This window comes from Sapajus apella, unplaced genomic scaffold (genome assembly GCF_009761245.1).
Source record: "Sapajus apella isolate SASKATOON/1434 unplaced genomic scaffold, GSC_monkey_1.0 scaffold5, whole genome shotgun sequence".
NCBI lineage: Eukaryota > Metazoa > Chordata > Mammalia > Primates > Cebidae > Sapajus > Sapajus apella.
Genome location: NW_022436945.1, coordinates 28186238 through 28206213, shown reverse-complemented (window position 1 = coordinate 28206213; position 19976 = coordinate 28186238). Strand labels below are relative to the sequence as shown.

Below are 19976 nucleotides of genomic sequence, written 5' to 3'. Positions count from 1 at the left end.
AGTCACCGAGAGCCTAAGGATTGGGTTTTTGAGTTTGTCATCCTCATAGATGGAACACGAATTGTTTAAACCCAATAAAACGTTTGAGTAGTTCTTTTAATGCACAAAATACACATTGGCCTACACCAAAAACCCATCTAAAAACAAATCTAAGTAACTACCCTGCGACTCGCAATTATTCCCTCCCTTCCTCCTAGGCACCACAGCACCTCCACGTCTGCTGGTTTGGGTAGGTTGGCTATCCTCTCTCCTGGCTTTTCAGCCTTTTTCTATACAGGCTGCTTCCCTGTACAGGATACTTTTCTTTTCTTTCTTTTGAGATGGAATCTTGCTCTGTCACCCACGCTGGAGTACGACGGCATCATCTCGGCTCACTGCAGCCTCTGCCTCTCAGGTTCATGTGATTCTCTTTCCTTCGCCTCCCGAGTAGCAGGGATTGCTGGTGCCCAGCCCAGGTTACATTTCTATCCATGCTTTCTAGATAGATTACATTTAACCACGCACTTGATTCCTCTATCTTAAAGCCAACAAATGAAAATCACAACATGGACAAAATGTTTCTTTCAAACTTATCCGGTTTGAAACACATCTTTCTTCTTCGTCTCTTAAAAAAGGTGCTTATCCTGGCCGGGCACGGTGGCTCACACCTGTAATCCCAGCACTTTGGGAGGCCGAGGCTGTGAAACCTCATCTCGACCAAAAATACAAAACTTAGCCAGGTGTGGTGGTACACGCCTGTAGTTCCACCTACTCCAGAGGCAGAGGCAGGAGAATCGCTTGAACCCAGGAGGCAGAGCTGAGATTGTGCCACTGCTCTCCAGCCTGGTGTGCTTATCTTCTGTATTTACCTCCCTGTCCCTCCTCCCTCCACAGCAAGACTCCTGTGGCCACTAGTTCATGAACTCGTTCTCATCCAAGTCAAGTGGCTTTCTGCAGTCAAAGCCATGGACTCATTGTAGTCTTTTTACTCCTTACTTGACCTCTCGGTAGCATCCAAAGCTCACCTACTTTTACATCTGCCTTAGAGTGTCCTATTCTGATGGTGTCCAGACCTATCTTCTGACTCTCACTTTTTTTTTTAACCATCTGTTAGTATGACGATTTCAGTTATTTACATCAGAATGCTTCTGCATGCATATTGTGACATTATAGGTGCTTCTTAGAGTAACCTACAATCCAAGTGCTGTCAGCATTCCAATAAAATATGCACAGTTCAGGTGGTCAGCCAGCATTCCAATCAGGAAAGCCATACTCTGGAGGCAGCTACTTATTGAGATTCTATTATCTGTATCTCTAGTAACATCTGATGCTTTGCCAATTACCATACTGAATTGCAAAAATGGGTTTTAATTGGTAAACATGGTGGGCCATTTACTAGCATTCTGAGTATCTGAAAGGGGTTCTAGATGGTAAAAACAAAGGTATTCAAGGAGCTGGCCGTGGCTCACTCCTGTAATCCCAGCACTTTGGGAGGCCAAGGCAGGAGGATTACTTGAGGCCAGGAGTTGAAGACCAGCCTGGGCAACATGGCAAGACCTGGTATCTACAGAAAAATTAAAAAATTAGTGAGGTATGGTGGCGTGCACAGGTAGTCCTATCTACTTGGTAGGGTGAGGCAAGAGGATCACCTGAATCCAGGAGTTCAAGACTGCAGTGAGCTATGATCTTGCTACTTCACTCCAGCCTAGGCAACAGAGAGAGAGACTCTATTTTAAAAAAGTGGGGGCGGGCAGGGCTGGGGGCTGTGGCTCAAATCTGTAATCCCAGCACTTTGGGAGGCCGTGGCAGGTGGATCGCCTGAGGGTCAGGAGTTTGAGACCAGCCAGGCTAACTTGGTGGAACCCTATCTCTACTTAAAATACAAAAATTAGCCTGGCATGGTGGTAGATGCCTATAGTTCCAGCTACTCTGGTGGCTGAAGCAGGAGAATCGCTTGAATCTGGGAGGCAGAGGTTGCAGTGAGCTGAGATCACACCACTGCACTCCAGCCAGGGCGATAGAGGGAGACCCTATCTCAAATAAATACATAAAAATAAAAAATTTTAAAAGTAATCAAGATTTATAGATGGCTAAGTATATTTTAGACTCCCCCTAGTTTTACGTGAAGAGGGTGTTACAAAGGATTTTGCCCTGTGTAAATGATCTTCCGTCCAACTTTCAACTTTGGGGAATTCTGGTAACTTGATGCCAGCTACGAGTGAAGAAATCTTAGCTCTGAAATCCAGGCAGTTGCCTTGAGTAAACCTTTCACTCACAGTGAACGTCAAAGCACCTAAACAATGGGATGTTCTCAAGCCCACATGAGAAAGAGTTCTCATAAACCATTTTCAACTCTCTTAAGTACCATTTCATTAAAAAAATGTCAGTGTGGCGCAATGTGATCTGAGACTTGATTTCACTTATGGAATGTGGTAGTGGTGAGACTGTACTTCAACTTCTTTGCTAGCTATCTATTTAAAAAACAAAAAAGGCCAGGAGCAGTGACTCACACCTGTAATCCCAGCACTTTGGGAGGCCAAGGTGGGCAGATATCAAGGTCAGGAGTTCAAGACCAGCCTGGTCAATATGGTGAAATCCCATCTCTACTAAAAATACAAAAATTAGACTTTCAAAAAGGGGTGATGGGAATTTATCAGACATAGATGTACACGGAATTAAATAGGCTTTTGTACTTGGCTGTTTTCCTGCAGAATCTGCCATGCCTTAGGGGTGGCCTGTGTTCAAGATCCAAACAACCACCTTGTAATGAACTTTAGATTCAAGAATTTGTTTTGTAGAATTCACTCTGCTCTGGAGAAACAGGGAAAGAGTTGTTTTCATTAATACAAAATGACTTCTTATGAGTATGCAACAGGAGGCAAATAAAATAGAAAAAAAGTGAACAATAATCAAAAACTAGGCATAAAATTGACTTCTAATAAAAATATACATTACTGAGAGAGATAGTAGAATCCCTTTTCCTGGTAATCTTTAAAAAGAGACTAAATTTGCACCTACACAGAAGGATTTAACTATGACCTGGGTGAAAGTGATATCCTCTCCCCCAGGCCTTTTCAGCCAGCCTGTCGGCTTTCTTGCCCTTCTTGGAACAAATTCACAGATGCTGTCCCCACGCCTTGGTGCGCTCTGAGCCTCTGATCCAACACAACACATCCAGGGCCACAGGCCCAACCCAGCTCTGTGGCCAGTGTTTGCACTTGCATTCAGAAAATTCTGTGGTGCTCCGTTATGAGGAGATTCTCCCCTTTCAAGGTCCTTGAAATGCTGCCACTGTTGTAGGGGGTGGCGAAGGTGGAGTTCCAATCCTCTCGGTTCCGCTTTGCTTGGTTCCGCTCCATTCCATATTCAGTTCCATCACATATTCCATTCCATTCCATTCCATATTCCATTGCATTTTTCATTCCATTCTACTCCATATTCCATTCTGTTCCATCTTCCATTCCATTCTACATTCCATTCATTGTACATTCCATTCCATTCCACATTCCATTCCATTCAATATTCCATTTCGTTCTATTCCATTCCATATTGCACTGCATTCTATATTCCATTCCATATTCTATACCATTCCATATTCCATTTCATTCCATGTTCCATTCCATTTCATATACCATTCCATCTCATTCCATACTGCATTTTATTCCATATTCTATTCCATTCCATTGCACATTCCTTTCCATTATGCTCCATTCCATTCCATTCCATTCCATATTCCATTCCACATTCCATTCCATTCCACGTTCTATTCCATTGCACATCCCATTCCATATATGATTCCAATTCCATTCCATTCCATATTCCATTCAATTCCATATTCCATTGTGCATTTCATTGATTCCATATTCCATTCCATTGCATATTCCTTTCCGTTACACTCCATTCCATATTCCATTCCTTCCATATTCCATTCCATTCCATATTCAATTCCATTCCATATTCTAATCCATCCCAATCCATTCCATATTCAATTCCATATTCCATTTCATTCCATTCCATTTTTGATTCCATTTAATTCAATTCCATATTCCATTCTATATGCCATTCCATTCCGTTCAATTCCAGCCATTTCATATTCCATTCCATATTCAATTCCATTTCATATTCCATTTAATTCAGTATTCCATTCCATTCCATATTTGATTCCATTCCAATTCCATTCCATTCTGTTTTCCATTCCTTTCCATATTCCATTCTATTCCACATACCATTCCATATTCCATTCCATTCCATATTCCATTCCATTCCATATTCCATTCCACATTTAATTCCACATTCCATTGCATTTCATATTCCATTCCATTCCATATTCCATTGCATTTCATATTCCATTTCATTCTATATTCCATTCCATGCCATGCCATGTTCCATTCTCTTCCATATTTTATTCTATTCCAATCCATTCTATATTCCATTCCTTTCAATATTCCATTCCATTCCATGTTCTATTCTATATTCCATTCCATATTCCATTCTATATTCCATTCCATTCCATATTCGATTCTACATTCCATTCCATTCCATATTCCATTCCATTCTATTCCATTCCATATTCTATATCATTCCGTATTCCATTCCATTCCATATCCCATTCCCTTCCATATTTCATTCCATTACACTCCATTCCATATTCCATTCAATATTCCATTCCTTTCCATATTCCATTCCATTCCAGATTCCATTCCATTGAATATTCCATTCCATATTCTATTTCATTCCATTTCATATTCTATTCCTTTCCATATTACCTTCCATTTCATATTCCATTCTATATTTCATTTCCTCCCATATTCCATTCCATTCCATTTCCTCCCATATTCCATTCCATTTCATATTCCATTTCATTCCATATTCCATTCCATTCCACATTTCATTCCATTCCACAGACCATTCCATCCCATTCCATAGTCCATTCCATCCCATTCCATTTTCCATTCAATTCTATATTCCATTCTATAGTCCATTCCATTTTCTATTCCATTCTATTCTATTCCACATTCCATTCCATTCCATATTCCATTCCACAGTTCATCCCATTCCATATTCCATTCCATTCCATATTTCATTCCATTCCATAATCTATTCCATTCCATATTCCATTCTATATTCCATTTCATTCCATTCCATATTTCATTCAATTCCATATTCCAACCTATAGTCTATTCCATCTTCCATTCCATTTTATTCCATTTTAGATTCCATTCCATATTCCATTCAATTTCATTTCCATTTTATATTCCATTCTATTCCATATCGTTTCATTCTATATTCCTTTCTATTTTCCATTTCATATTCCATTCCATTGCCTATTCCATCCCATTCTATATTCTATTCCATTCCATATCCATTCCATTTCATATACCATTCTATTGCATATTCCATTCCATTTTCCATTCGATTCCATTTCATATTCCATTTCATATTTTATTCCATTCTATATTCCTTTGTATATTCCATTTCCTCCCATATACTATTCCATTCCATATTCCCTATTCCATTCCATTCCACATATCATTCCATTCCACATTCCACTCTATTCCATATTGTATTCTATTCTACTCCATATGTCTTTCCATAATCCATTCCATATTTTATTACATTGCATATTCCATTCCACATTCCATTCCATATTCTATTCTATATTCCATTCTATATTCAATTTTCTATTTTATTACATTCCATATTCCATTCCACATTCCATTCTATATTCCATTCTATTTCACCTTCCATTCCATTCCATATTCCACTGTATATTCCATTCCATTCCATGTTCTATTCCATTCCATATTCCATTGTATATTCCATTTTATTCCATATTCCATTACCTCCCATATTCCAAATTCCATTCCATTTCTTTCCACATTCCATTCCATTCCTTTTCATATTCCATTCCACATTCCATTCCATTTTACATTCCATTCCATTCCTTTTCATATTCCATTCCACATTCCATTTCATATTTCATTCCATTCCATATTCAATTCTACATTCTATTCAATTTCCTTCCATATTCCATTCCATTTCATATTCCATTTTATATTCTATTCCATTACATATTCCAGTCCATTCCATTGCATGTTCCATTCCATTCCCTTCCATATTCCATTCCATATTCCATTCAATATACTATTGCTTTCCATATTCCATTCTATTCCGTATCCATTCCATATTCCATTCCATTTCATTCCACATTCCATGCCATTTCATTTTATTTCATATTCCATTCCATTCCATAATCCATTCCATTCAGTTCTATATTCCATCCCATTCTATATTCCATTCCATTCCATATCTATTCCATTCCATATTCCATCCAATTCCATATTCCCTTCCGTATTCCATTCCATTAAGTTCAGTATTCAATTTCATTCCACATTCCATTTCATATTCTATTCTATTCCATATTCCATTCAGTTCCATTCCACATTCCATTTCATTCCATATTCCACTCCATTCCATTCCATATTCCATTCTCTTCCATATTTCATTCCACATTCCATTCCATTTTCCATTTAATTTCATTCCATATTTTATTCCATTCCATATTCCATTACACGGTCCATTTTCTATTCCATTCCATATTCCATTTCATTCCATTCCATATCCATTCAATATTTGATTTCTTTCCTTATTACTTTGCTTTCCATATTCCATTCCACATTCCATTCCATTTCATATTCTATTTCATTCCACATTCCATTTCCTTCCATATTCCATTCCATTCCATATTCCATTCTATATTCCATTCCATATTCCATTCTGTATTCCATTCCATTCCACATTCCATTCCATTTCATAATCTATTCAATTCCATTCCATATTTCTTTCAATATCTTATTCCATTTCACATTCCATTTCATTCCATTCCATATTCTATTCCATTCCATATTCCATTCTGTTCCATTCCATATTCCATCCCTTTCCATATTCCATTCAATTCTATATTCCATCCCATATTCCTTTCCATTTCATTCCATTCCATACTCCATTCAATATTCTATTCCTTTCCATATTTCATTCCATATTCCATTCCCTCCCATATTCCATTCCATTCCATATTCTATTCAGTATTTTATATTCCATTTCATTCTACATTCCATTCCATTTCATATTCCATACTATTCCATATTCCATTCCCTATTCCATTCCATTCCAAATTCCATTCCATATTCCATTCCATTCCATATTCAATTCTATATTCCATTCCATATTCCATTCCATTCCACATTCTATTCCATTTCATAATCCATTCAATTCCATTTCATATTCCTTTCCATATTTTATTCCATTCCATATTCCATTCCACATTCCATTCCATTTCATATTCCATTCCATTCCATATTCCATTCCATTTTGTTTCATATTCCTTTCCATATTCCATTTCATTCCATTCCATATTTAATTCCATTCCATTCCATATTCCATATTCCATTCCACATTCTGTATTCCATTCCATTCCACTCCATTCTATTCCATTATTATTATTATTTTTTGAGACGGATTTTTGCTCTTGTCACCCAGGCTGGAGTGCAATGATGTGATCTTGGCTCACTGCAGCCTTGACCACCTGTGTTTACGTAATCCTCTTGCCTCTTCCTGAGTAGCAGGGACTACAGGTGCACGCCTGGCTAATTTTTTGTATTTTTCATGGAGACAGGGTTTTGCCACGTTGCCCAGGATTCAATATATTTTAAATCTCCTCCAGTGGTTGTAACATTCAACTAAAGTTGAGAACTTCTGATCTAGGTAGGGACTCTTAATTATTTAGGGCATCTGTAGATGGCTTCAAAGGACCAGTGACTTCTTGAAACTCATAAACAAAATTTGGTGTATGTTTATCCTATCTGATCCAAACTCCCAGCTGGTCCTCAAATCTCTTCCATAACATCCCAATAAAATGACTGTTGGGCTTTTGTTTAAACATTTCTAGTGAAGGGAAACACCTTGCCCCTGAGGAAGCCGATCTCAGACAGTTCTGAGGGTCAAACCCCTTGAGGGAAGTGGGTGGGAGGGAAGCCCAATCTTGAATACAAGTGTCATAAAACGTTAGTCACTTCACAGAGGAAAAAGCTGAAGCGCAGCTGAAGTGTCTGGCCCAAACTAATGGAGCTTATGATAGATTGGAGGGTGAAAGTCCAGGCCCCCTAGTTTCCTCCTTAGTTCCTGTCCCTCACGTCATGCTGCAGAGTTACTTCAACGGCGTGATCTGTGAGGGCACACTTTAGGATAAACAGGGCTGGGCATGGCTGAGTAAGACCCCAATTCCTCCCTCCTGCACCATCCTTCTAGAAGGCAGGCCATCCCGGACAGAAAGGGGAGAGCAGCCCGTCTCCTCCTTTCATGTGGGGTGTCTCCCACCCCTGCCCAGCTCCACATGACTGGAGGTGAAGGCTCCAGGAAAACCCTGCTGGGGTTTTCTTGGTGGCCCAGGTGCCAACAGGGATATCTGGCTTATCTCATACCCTGAGAGATAGGTGCAGGCACTGAAGGGAAGGGGTGATGAGTGTGTTCCACCTCTGTTCCCCTGGAAGGTGGTGTGGATGATAACAAAACAGTGATCTGAAGGCTGAAGGTCTCCACCATGGATTTGTAAATATACACCAGATTTAAAGTGATCTTAAAGAAACATTAACTTGTTTAGGGTGGAATCAGGCTTGTTAATTATCTGGAGTCATGATGTCTGATATTACAATATCTTCCATTTACAGCCAAGTAGCCCAGGACAAACTACCATCTTGGAGCCTGGCTGCCACAGCTATAAGCTGGAGTTAGTAACACTCAGCTTTATACTGTTAACGAAGTGAATTGCATAATATATAAAGAGGCTAGCAGAGTGTCTGGCACACAGCTTGTGTCTAGTAATTGGTGGCTGTTATTGTTAATAATGCATTTATCAAAATGCAAATATTATGACAAATTATTTTCATGTATGTCTAATCTCACTACACAACACATTTCTGATGACAGAGGTGTGTCACAGTACATTTTGAACTCCCGATTCCTCCCCACAGAGCTTGGTGCTAGCTCTGCACTTAGTATAAGCATGAACTTAGGTCGAAGTGACCCATTCTTACCGGGTGAGTCTGTTCTTGCAGTGGTATTTCGGATCTGGGTTCTGCCTCAAGGCTGACGGAATCAATACACTCAGCAAGTATATCCTTAGTCACTTCTCCATTGAGAGGGGGCTCCATGGCACTGGCATCTTGAGGCTGCACAGGAGGCCCAGCGGCAGCAGCCCCTGCCACCTGCACAGCTGCATTTTCATGCCCGTCCCCTCTGGGGTCAGCTGGTGTTGGCTCATGTGAAACTGCAGCTGAATCACAGTGCACTTCTGCATCTTCAGGTAAAGAATCACTATTGGGCATCTCAGTAACTTCTGCTTTGTCTCCAGTGGCTAAGGTGTCACCAGCATCATCAGACATTTTAATATCTGTCAACACAATTACAAACACCTCATGCTTTCATCGAATTGTAAAGCTTCATTTCAAAGCCCTGGATAGAGAAATTTGGTAGGGGTAAACTTTTTTTAACCAGTACTCTATGTAACCCTGGGGGAGACTGAATAATGCAGGGGTCCCCAACCCTATATTATTCTCTGTATTAATCCATGGCTGTTAGGAACTGAGCTGCACAGCAGCAGGTGAGTGGCGAATGAGCGAGCGCAGCTTCCTCTGTATTTATAGTCGCTCTCCATCACTTGCATGACCACTTGAGCTCTGCCTCCTGCCAGACCAGCGATGGTATTAGATTCTCATAGGAAAGTGAACCCTACTGTGAACTGTGCATGTGAGGGATCTAGCTTGCCCACTCCTTATGACAATCTAATGCCTGATGATCTGTCACTATGTCCCATCTCCCCCAGATGGGAGCATCTCATTGCAGGGAAACAAGTTCAGGGCTTCCACTGATTCCACATTATGGTGAGTTGTATAATTATTTCATTATATATTACAATGTAATAATAAAAATAAAGTGCACAGTAAATGTAATGTGATTGAATCATCCCCAAACCATTTCCCTCACACCCCTTTTCACTGATCTGTGGAAAAATTGTCTTCCATAAAACCAGTTCCTAATGCCAAAAAGGTCGCGGACTGCTGGAATAATGAATGGTCCCCAATATAACCATATCCCAATTCCTGGAACCTGTGAGTGTTACCTTACATAACAAAGGGATTTTGCAGATGTAAGTTAAGGATCTTGAGATGAGGGGATTATTTTAGATCATCTGAGTTGTCCTTAAATGTAATCACAAGTGTCCTTATCAGACAGAGGCAGAGGGAGACATGACTACAAGGAGGAAAAGGTGATGTGATGACAGAAGCAGAGGCTGGAGTGATGCACTTCAAAGATGAAGGAAGGGGCCCAAAGCCAAGGAATATGGGTGACCACCAGAAGCTGGAAAGGGAAAGGAAACCATCCTCCCCTCAGAGACTCTAGAAGGAGCCAGCCTGCCAGCAACTTAACTTTAGCCAGTGGACGCTGATTTCAGACGTCTGACCTCCAGAACTGCAAGAGAATAAGTCTGTGTTGGCAAAAGCTACAAAGTTAGTTGTAATTTCCACAGCAGCAATAGGAAGCTAACAAACCTACAGGGCTATCTTTAAACTTTCCTGGAGCTCTTACTTGGCATGAAGGACTGCGCCTATGGGAACTAAGAGTATTAGCTGTATCTTTAAAGTTATTGAATCTGGCTTTATTAATTATATTTGTAGCAATAATGAGAATAAGCACAGGAAGGGAGGGTGCAGTGGGTCACACCTAGAATTCCAGCACTTTAGGACGCTGCGGTGGGCGGATCACATGAGGCGAGGATCAGCCAAGGCCAACATGGCGAAACCCCATCTCTAATAAAAATACAAAAATTAACTTGGCATGATGGCATGCACCTGTAGTCCCAGCTACTTGGGAGGCTGAGGCACAAGAATCACTTGAACCTGGAGGGTGGAGGTTGCAGTGAGCTGAGATTGTGTCACTGTACTCCAGCCTAGGTGACACAGCGAGACTCTGTCCCCAAAAAATAAATAAATAAATAAGAATAAGTCTAGAAAATACCTGAGCACCTATCAAAAAAATACTTGGTATTTAGCTTTGCAATGTCTTTGTCAGAAATTCACAGTGAGAAAGAGACCTATATACACACAGTATGCTTTGTTGGGGACCAGCTGATGAAGGCCCAGACATTGGTTTAGTCAAGGATTAACTTGAAGGGTAAGAAGTGAGGTAGAAACCAAGTAGGAAATGTAGCCATTAGAGCACAAAACTCTTTAAAGCTTACAAATTATTGATATCGTGTAGAGCAGCATTATTCAATGGAACTTCTGGTGGTGATAAAATTGTCCTTCCTGTCTCAACAAACTAAGCATTGAAGGAACACATCTCAAAGTAGTAAGAGTCTTTTATGACAAATCCACAGCTAACAACATACTGAAGGGGCAAAAGCTGGAAGCATTCCCCTTAGGAACCAGAACAAGATAAGGATACCCACTCTCACCACTTCTATTCAACACAGTAGTTGGAAGTCCTAGCCAGAGCAATCAGGCAAGAGAAAGAAATGAAATAGGAAGAAGTCAAATTATCTTAAAAGAGGAAGTCAAATTATCTTTGCAGATGATATGATTCTATCCCTAGGCAATCCCACAGTCTCTGTCCAAAGGCTCCTATCTGATAAACAACTTCAGCAAAGTTTCAAGATACAAAATCAATTAACACAAATCAATGTCATTTCTATACACCAATGATGTCCAAGCCGAGAGCCAAATCAAGAATGCAATTCCATTCACAATAGCCACAAAAAGAATAAAAGGAATACAGCTAACCAGGGAGATAAAAGAGCTCCACATGAGAATTACAAAACACTGCTCAAAGAAATCAGAGACGACACAAAGGGAAAAACTTTCCATGCTCATGGATAGGAAGAATCAATATTGTTAAAATAACCATACTACCCAAAGCAATGTACAGATTCAGTGTTATTCCTATCAAACTAGCAATGACGTTTTTCACAGAATTAGAAAAAAAATTCTAAAATTCATGTGGAATCAAAAAAGAACCCAAATAGCCAAAGCAATCCTAAGCAAAAACAAAGCTAGAGGCATCATACCACTCAACTTCAAACTATACCACAAGGTTATGGTAACCAAAACATCATGGTACTGGCACAAAAATAAAACACATATGCCAACAGAACAGAATAGAGAACTCTGAAATAAAGCCACACACCTAAACCTTCTGATCTTTGACAAAGCCAACAATAACAAACAATGGGGAAAGAACTTCCTATTCATTAAGTTGTACTGGGACAACTGGCCAGTCATATGCAGAAGATTGAACTGGACCCCTTCCTTACACCATATACAAAAGTCAACTCAAGATGGACTAAAGACTTAAATGTAAAACCAAAAACTATGAAAAAGCTAGAAGAAAACCTAGGAACCTAGGAAATACTATCCTGGATGTCGGCCTTGGCAAAGATTTCATGACGAAGACTCCAAAAGCAATTGCAACAAAAACAAAAATTGACAAGTGGGACCTAATTAAAAAAAAGAGCTTCTACACAGCAAAAGCAACTATCAACAGAGTAAATGGACAACCTATATAATGACAGAAAATATTTGCAACTATGCATGTGACAAAGGTCAAATATCCAGAATCTGTCAGGAACTTAAAAAACAAAAAACAAAACAAAACAAAAACCATTAAAAAATGGGCAAAGGACATGAACAGACACTTCTCAAAAGAAAACACATATGTGGCCAACAAGCATATGAAAAAATGCGTAACACCACTAATCATTAGAGAAATGCAAATAAAAACCGTGAGATACCATGTCACACACAGACTTTCCCAATAACTCAGAGCTGTCATTGACCACACTTTTACCTTCTCAAGAATATATAATATCAACAGCTGTCATTTATTGGGTGCTTACTGTATTATCCCCTGTGAGTTCAATGTCATCAGCTCCATTTTACAGATTAGGAAACTGAAGTTCAGAATTCACATTTTTGGTAAATAGTACATTTGAAATTTGAACCCATGTCTGACTTTGCGACTGAACCACATCAGAGCCCTGTCAGCAATACCATCTGCTTCTTTTCTTACATTCAGCCAGTGGCCAAATCCCAGAGGCTCTTTATTGAGCATCCATATGCTTTCTCTTACCCCTATTCTCACTGCAAGCTTCTCATTATGGTTCATGTTGACTATTTCAGTATTGGGTTCCCCTGCTCACTGGAGCTCTTCCCCTTACTTCCCATCCTTCACCTCATGGCTCTAATCACATGGCTCTCCTGCTCACACATCCTCAGGAGCTCCCTCTTCCTCTCCCTCCTGAGATGAGGCCACATATTTCAGCTGGTATCCAGGGACCTCTGTGCTCTGATCCCACCAGGCTTACCTCCCACGATTTCCAACAAAAGCTTAAATGAGGCTTCAGGATCTGGGTAATGCCTGGCACATCCGGAAGAGACCCTCAGGGGGCTGTTGGTTTCCATGTGTTGTTCTTTTGCACACTGAAGGCCCAATTAAAATAACCACCTCCTCCATTCTTTGTTCCTCTGGATTGAACATTTTCCTTCTGAACCCCTGAGGGCATTTTGTGTTTATCTCACCTTAGACAGTTAAAATCCTCTTTGATTAGAGTTGCTTCAGTTTTTCTGTGATTAGTAAATTCTATAAAGACAAAGGCCTTCTTTGTTTTGTATTCATATTATAGTACTTAACATGGTTTCTTGTACTTAGCAGGAAGCTCAAAAAATACACCTGTTGAGTTATATTAATATTTGTGCAGAGACACTCAGGAGCTCTCTTACAGCAGGTGGTTCCAAATGACTTGACATTTCCGTATTGTCTTTCTTTTTTTACCTTCACCTCCCAGTTAATTGAGTTAAAATATATTTGTATAAACAAAAGTATCTGCCAGACCTTGAATTCAGTGATAACCCTCCTGTAAACAAGTCTACGTGTAACAACGGCAACAAATGCAAACTTCCCTCAAGCTGATATACAAAGTTTAGGATATTCAAGGTTGCCTGTGGCTGTCAAGGAGCTGGGTCTGAGCCTAGCTGAAAGAGTAAAGAATGATAGAAACCCACTGTACAGAGAAGGGGTGGTACAATAAATACCCCTCGTGGGTAGTTTGTGGGAGGAGTTTATGGGAGGTGAGTAGAATTGATGGGGGCTGCTAAAAAGGCTGTTGTCATTTGGAAGTTTACAAAATCTTTGTGAAAACCTCTCTCTGAATCAGGGCTGGCCTAGGGCAGGGGGCTGGCAAACCACAGTCTGCTGGGCAAATCTTGTCCTCTGCCTGTTTTGGTAAATACAATTTACCAAAATTGCACGAGAGATACGCCCTTTGTTTACATACGGAACTGTCAAGGCTCTCTGGCACTACAATAGCAGAGCCGCATCCGGCAACACAGACCATATGACCTGCAAAGTCACAAAGCCTAAAATATTTCCTATCTGGCCTGTTTCTGAAAATGTTTGCTTACCCATGGCCTAGCACTTTGCTTGATTGCCACCGCCTAAAGATTTCCCTGTCTTAATTTACTATCCTTGCATGAGCCCTAGGGGCGCAACAATGAGGAGAATGAGTTCATGAATAAATGACACTTCACCATCACTTTTATTCTCTTTTTCTTTTTCCTTTTTTTTTTTTTGAGACAAAGTCTCGCTCTTGTCCCCCAGGCTGGAGTGCAATGGCCTGATAATGGCTAACTGCAACCTCCACCTCCTGGGTTCAAGTGATTCTCCTGCCTCAGCCTCCTGAGTGGCTGGGATTACAGGCGCCTGCCACCATGCTTGGCTAATTTTTGTATTTTTAGTAGACGGGATTTCAGCATGTTGGCCAGGCTGGTCTTGAACTCCTGACCTCAGGTCATTCGCCTGCCTCGGCCTCTCAAAGTGCTGGGATTACAGGCGTGAGCTACTGTGCCTTGCCTGTTCTCATTTTTTAAATCAGTAGCTTGTAGACATTGTCTGATCTTTTTATTTCTTTGTAAGGTAATTTGAAAATCCTTATTATTAATCTGGTGATTAAGAAGCCCCAAACTATTTTACTTTTCTATAAGCAGGAACATCAGAATAAACCTGTCTGTGATAAACACTCATGGGCAAATAAAAACCGTTATGGATAACCGAATGTACAAGCCTTGTCCTCAATGTGTTATCTTGTTCATAAAGTATCCTAAAATAGTTCAGCATATACTATGTGCCAGGGGCATGTTACTTAGTTTTAATTTACACCCTAAGGGTGGTTGGATAACATCTGAAGTGCCTTATTCAGGAATATATTATCCAGGAGTCTTTAGTAAGCATTTAAAAATCTGTAATGAGGTGTCCAGTTCTTTTTAGAGGGTTCAACTACTGTCTTCTCTGATGGGCACTCCAGGGTATGCTAATTAGCAAAGGGATATGAGAAATAATTTTTCACTGGTGACATGAAAGTTGCCTCAGATATATGTATCAGCAAGAAATAAGGTACATGTGCCTTCTCTGCTTCTATACCCAAGACATGAGATTGCACTGAATCCAGCAGCTGACTACCCTTGGGAGTAGAGTTTTTCTAGGGCCGTTAGCTGAGTGCAGGACTCCAAAGCCTGAAGGGGACTAGAAGCCTAGCTGAGTCCTGCCTATAGAATGCAGGTCTAAAAGGACAGAGAGCTACGACTTCCTTGAGCTTATAAGAACAGGCTGGTTAACTAAGCCTGGTTGCTAATGCATGTGTGGGTTTATGGCAGAATTCCATCAGTGAACTTGGATTCATGGTAATTTAGCTCTGGTAGGGAAGTTGCAGAGGAGGAAACCTATAGCCCTTACCTATCTCTGATGGCCAGATTGCCTTAGGTCAATTTATCCCAAATGTACACAAAGTGCTGTGATAAAACTTCTCTGTGGCTGCTCTGCATTCAACCAACATGAACCATCCCTGCAGAACTACCCCAGAAATTCAGCTGTAAGATGTTAAATGAGCATTGTTAAAAAATATTTATGGATTATTGTTTAAAACATTTATGTATAATTTATAAATTTTAGAAATAGTAGATCTTTACATCTGTTAAATTTAAAAAATGGTCACTGGTCACGCACAGTGGCTCACATCCCAGCACTTGGGGGGGCCAAGGCAGGCAGATCACAAGGTCAGGACTTCAAGATCCTGGCCTGTGTAGTGAAACCCTGTCTCTATTAAAAATACAAAAATTAGCTGGGCATGGTGGTGGGCGCCTATAATCCCAGCTACTCTGAAGGCTGTGGCATGAGAATTGCTTGAACCTGAAGGCAGAGGTTGCAGTGAGCCAAGATCATGCCACTGCACTCAGCCTGGATGACAGAGTGAGAGCCTGTCTCAAAAAAAAAAAAAAAAAAAGTAATGCAAGATCAGCCCTAATTCAATTTCTAATTGTGTGTGTGTGTCTCTAATCTATATTTATCTCTACCTCTTACCTCTTACAGATCTAATTTTCCCCAAATCAAAACAACAACAACAAAAAAAATCTTTTTTTTTTTTTTTTGGTGTTTGGTTGTTCTGGTAGACCTTATCGACTGTGGTTGCTATTATGATGGGGAAAATGTAATTAATTTTTAGACTGTACCCTTTTGTATGAAACCACTAGAAACTGTGTGTTTTGAAATGCACAGCTGTTTCTGAGCAAGGACTGCTGGAGTCCACCGGGATTACAGTTGTGACAAGCACTGTTTCCTGGGACGGCTTCCATCTCTGTCTGGGTGTCCCATAAGCCAGACTTAGAAACCTTTCCTGATTTATGGTTAGGAACACTGATCACTGTAGCCATGCCTCGTGGTCTGGAGGCTAGGGAGACTCGACCTACAGAAACAAGGAGGCTGCTTCAGGAAACTCTGAGGAGACGAAGGGTGGCGTATAAAGAAGCCTTTGTGGGCTGGGAATGACTTAGTTTTTCATGAGTAAATTCATTCATCACCTAAAATGCTCCCAGAGCTATGCAAGGTATTGAAGCAGCAACATCACAGCTCCAAAAATAAGTATGAAACAGAAGACATGGTCACTATCCTTCAGAAATGAATCGCGTGTTTGAGGAGCTAACCCAAAAGAGTTAAAAAGTGATGCAAAGCAGCATAGCAAATCAAGGACAGATGTGCCTGAACTAGACTGACCCTGTGTAAGAGAGAACCTTGAAAGTGGCTTTGATGTGGTGATTCAGGCCTAGCGGGATGAGAGCATGTGCAAATGTCCAAGCATCAGGGATGGATTCTAGTGATTCAGAACAGGCGTCTGAGAGGCCAAGACAAGAGGCTGCGTGGAGGAGTAATGAGAGGAGGGAGTGACGGTATTCTGAGGTGGAAAAAGTTGTGCCTTGCAGGGGTCAAGAAGTGTGGCCTCCGGTCCCCGTATCTCTGTGGGCACACAACTCGCTCATTCTTGCTGCACTTCCTCGCCTGCTCCTCTATAAAGTAAGGATGGACAAACTGATCTAGATGCTTTTATTTTCCAAACCCCACCTGCAGGACCAGGGGCAAGTTGTGATGACAGAGAAAAATGAGGACAAGATTGCAAGTTTTTCATAAATCTAAATTTATTAAATGTAAAAGACTGCCTTCATCTCGCAAGTGTAGCCTTTATGCTTCTCCTTGGTATTAAAATGCCTTTCATTTTATGAAATAGTGGAGACAGTGGATGGTTTTTATAAAAACTGGCCTCAGTTGGCAGAATAAATATTTGATGATATCCTCTGTGAGATCACATCCCCCAGTTTTTTTTTTTTTAAAAGTGCCAGTCAGTGAAGGACCAGGAATAAAAACTCTGGATGAGAGACTCTTAATCAGGTTGTAACACTTTGTATGAGGCTTGGCAAGTCTACATGCCCAGGATCCAGTCTAGTCTTTGTGGGCTGCCAGGCATTTTGGACCTATTTGCTCCCCTCTTTAAAAACCATTAGGTGTGAATACTTTCACACAGCCCTTCGTAAGCCGGCTGCAATCTCTGTCCACCCTTTGTAACTCCCAGTACCCTCCACTCCTGCCTCACCAGTCTTTCTCCGTTTCCCATAACTCTTCCCACCACCCTGCCTTTGCTTACGCTGATTCCTCTGTTTGGGCTGCCTTTCCTCCAGCTGCCTGGCAAAATCCTATTCCTCTAGACACCCAATGGCTAATGTTACTTTTCATTCTGATTTTTTCCGTAATCTGCCCCACTCCTTCCAAACAATGAACTGCTCCCTCTTCTCTGTTTTTGACATTTTGCACAGATTTCTATTGCCTGTATTTATGGAGTATTTACTTCTGCCATTCTGTCCTCCAGGGCTGTGACCAACGGCACCTACCTTGGTTTCTGTCCCTCAGATAGTTACTGAATTGAAAGATATCATGTTTGAGATTAATAAAAGAGAAACTGTTCGGTATAAGCCCAGTCAAATAAAGAACGAAAAGGTCACTTATACGGTCTGAATCGCTCAGATTCAAGAAGGCCCCGTCCCACCCTCAAATTCCTTCTGCACTGCCTCACTTGTGCCTCAAAGCCACCCCTAACGTCTCATTCCTTCACTTAAAGGTTACAATGTAAGAAGTTTATCAGATTCTCTCCCAAGCTCAGGCTTGATGGAAGAAAGTGGGGGAGGAGGCGCAGGCACACCGGTGGGGCCGGAAAGGAGCCACTAGGCTGCAGAGACGGCAAAAGGAGGGTCTGAGGTTACAGCCTGTCTTATTCTCAGTTATCACAGGTTGGCGGAGGTCACAGGAGACATTGATTTAAAAAGCCACCTGCCTGTGTCCTTCAACATGTTTAGGATGGGAACTGATGGGATCAGCAGGGCATAGCTAATGGTCTCACAGCCCATAGAGAGATGTCTTCCTACTTAGGAAAAGGCAGTGACTTTCAGGCGCCTGGTCCGAGGTGCCTGGAAATACTCACTGGCTGGCAGGGCGAGGGCTAGCCGACTGGGTGGAGGGCGTCTGGGGAGCTGGGATAGGGAGTGGGACCCAACCCAGGGGCTGCGAATGGAGGCGGTGCCTGCTTAGAGTGTTGGCTGGACTGGAAGAGCAGGCCGGGCAGGGGTCGGCTGCTGGGGGAGGAGTGAGGCGAGGGGAGCTGGGAGGTCAAGGCCTGAGCTTCCCTGAGCCCAGGCCGAGGGCAGGCGCACCCTGGGACGAGGCTTCTGTCTTACAGGGACCTGCTCCCTCCGTGCTCGGGCTGGGGGACCCTGCAGCCCGCCTCTACCTTGGCCCCGAGCCACTGGGGGCACTTTTCCAGACTTGCTTGGTGCCCGGACTGGGTACTTTGGGGAATCGAGGCAGGCTCCGCGGAGGTTTGCGCCGGCCGAGGGGGCAGACCCTGAGTGCGGGCGTGTGGGTGTGTGCATGAGCGTGGACCCGGAGCGACACACACTCACACACACACACTCACACGCCCGCACCCACGCAGGGCCCTCGGCCGCGCCGCCCCGGACCCTCACCCCGGAGCCCGGTCCTCCCTGACCACGGCTTCTCACTAACGCAGAGGGCATGATTCGTGGGTCTCGGACGAGGCGCCACTGTAAGGTGTTCCCACCCCCCTGGGTGGCGGCCCCCGCCCTCGCCCGCCCGCCGGGAAGGGGATGGGGATCGAGTGCCCGGGGCTCTTACCGCTCAGGCCGCCGAGTGCGCGCGGGAGTGCCCGGCGGGTCCCGCCCCGCCACGTCTGCAGGGCCGGCGGGGACGCGGCCGGAGGGCGGGCGGGGATCAGGCAGGGGGCGGGCGGCTGGAGAGGGGGCCCCGCCCCGCCTGCGCCCCGCCCCGCGGGGACCGCGGTGGGGACGCCCGGCCGCCGCCACTCTGCGGGGACCCGGGACGCGCTGGGCGAGCCTCCTTGAAACTTGGCTTGTCCCACCCCTGTGCCAGCGCGGAGAGCCAGAGCGCGCCCCCTGCCCACCCCAGGGCCGGTCTCGGGGTTCATCAGATCCCTTTCCTTTTCTTAAAAGCGCTCGGAAAACCCCCGCCGCGTCACTGCAAAGAAGTCGCTCAAG

The 19976-nt window shown here is 42.5% G+C and overlaps 1 protein-coding gene across 2 annotated transcripts in view; it reads right to left on the bottom strand.

Moving 5' to 3' along the window:
- Positions 1-19692, bottom strand: part of FAM114A1 (family with sequence similarity 114 member A1) — a 78930-nt gene extending 59238 nt beyond the window's left edge. For both annotated transcript variants that reach the window (XM_032273927.1, XM_032273930.1), the window contains exons 1-2: positions 19597-19692; positions 9072-9427 (exon numbers count right to left, since the gene is read on the bottom strand). In XM_032273927.1, the coding sequence (XP_032129818.1) occupies positions 9072-9419 (348 nt within the window). In that variant the 5' untranslated portion in view covers positions 9420-9427; positions 19597-19692. The remainder of the gene's footprint in view (positions 1-9071; positions 9428-19596) is intronic.
- Between the last annotated feature and the right edge of the window lie 284 nt (positions 19693-19976).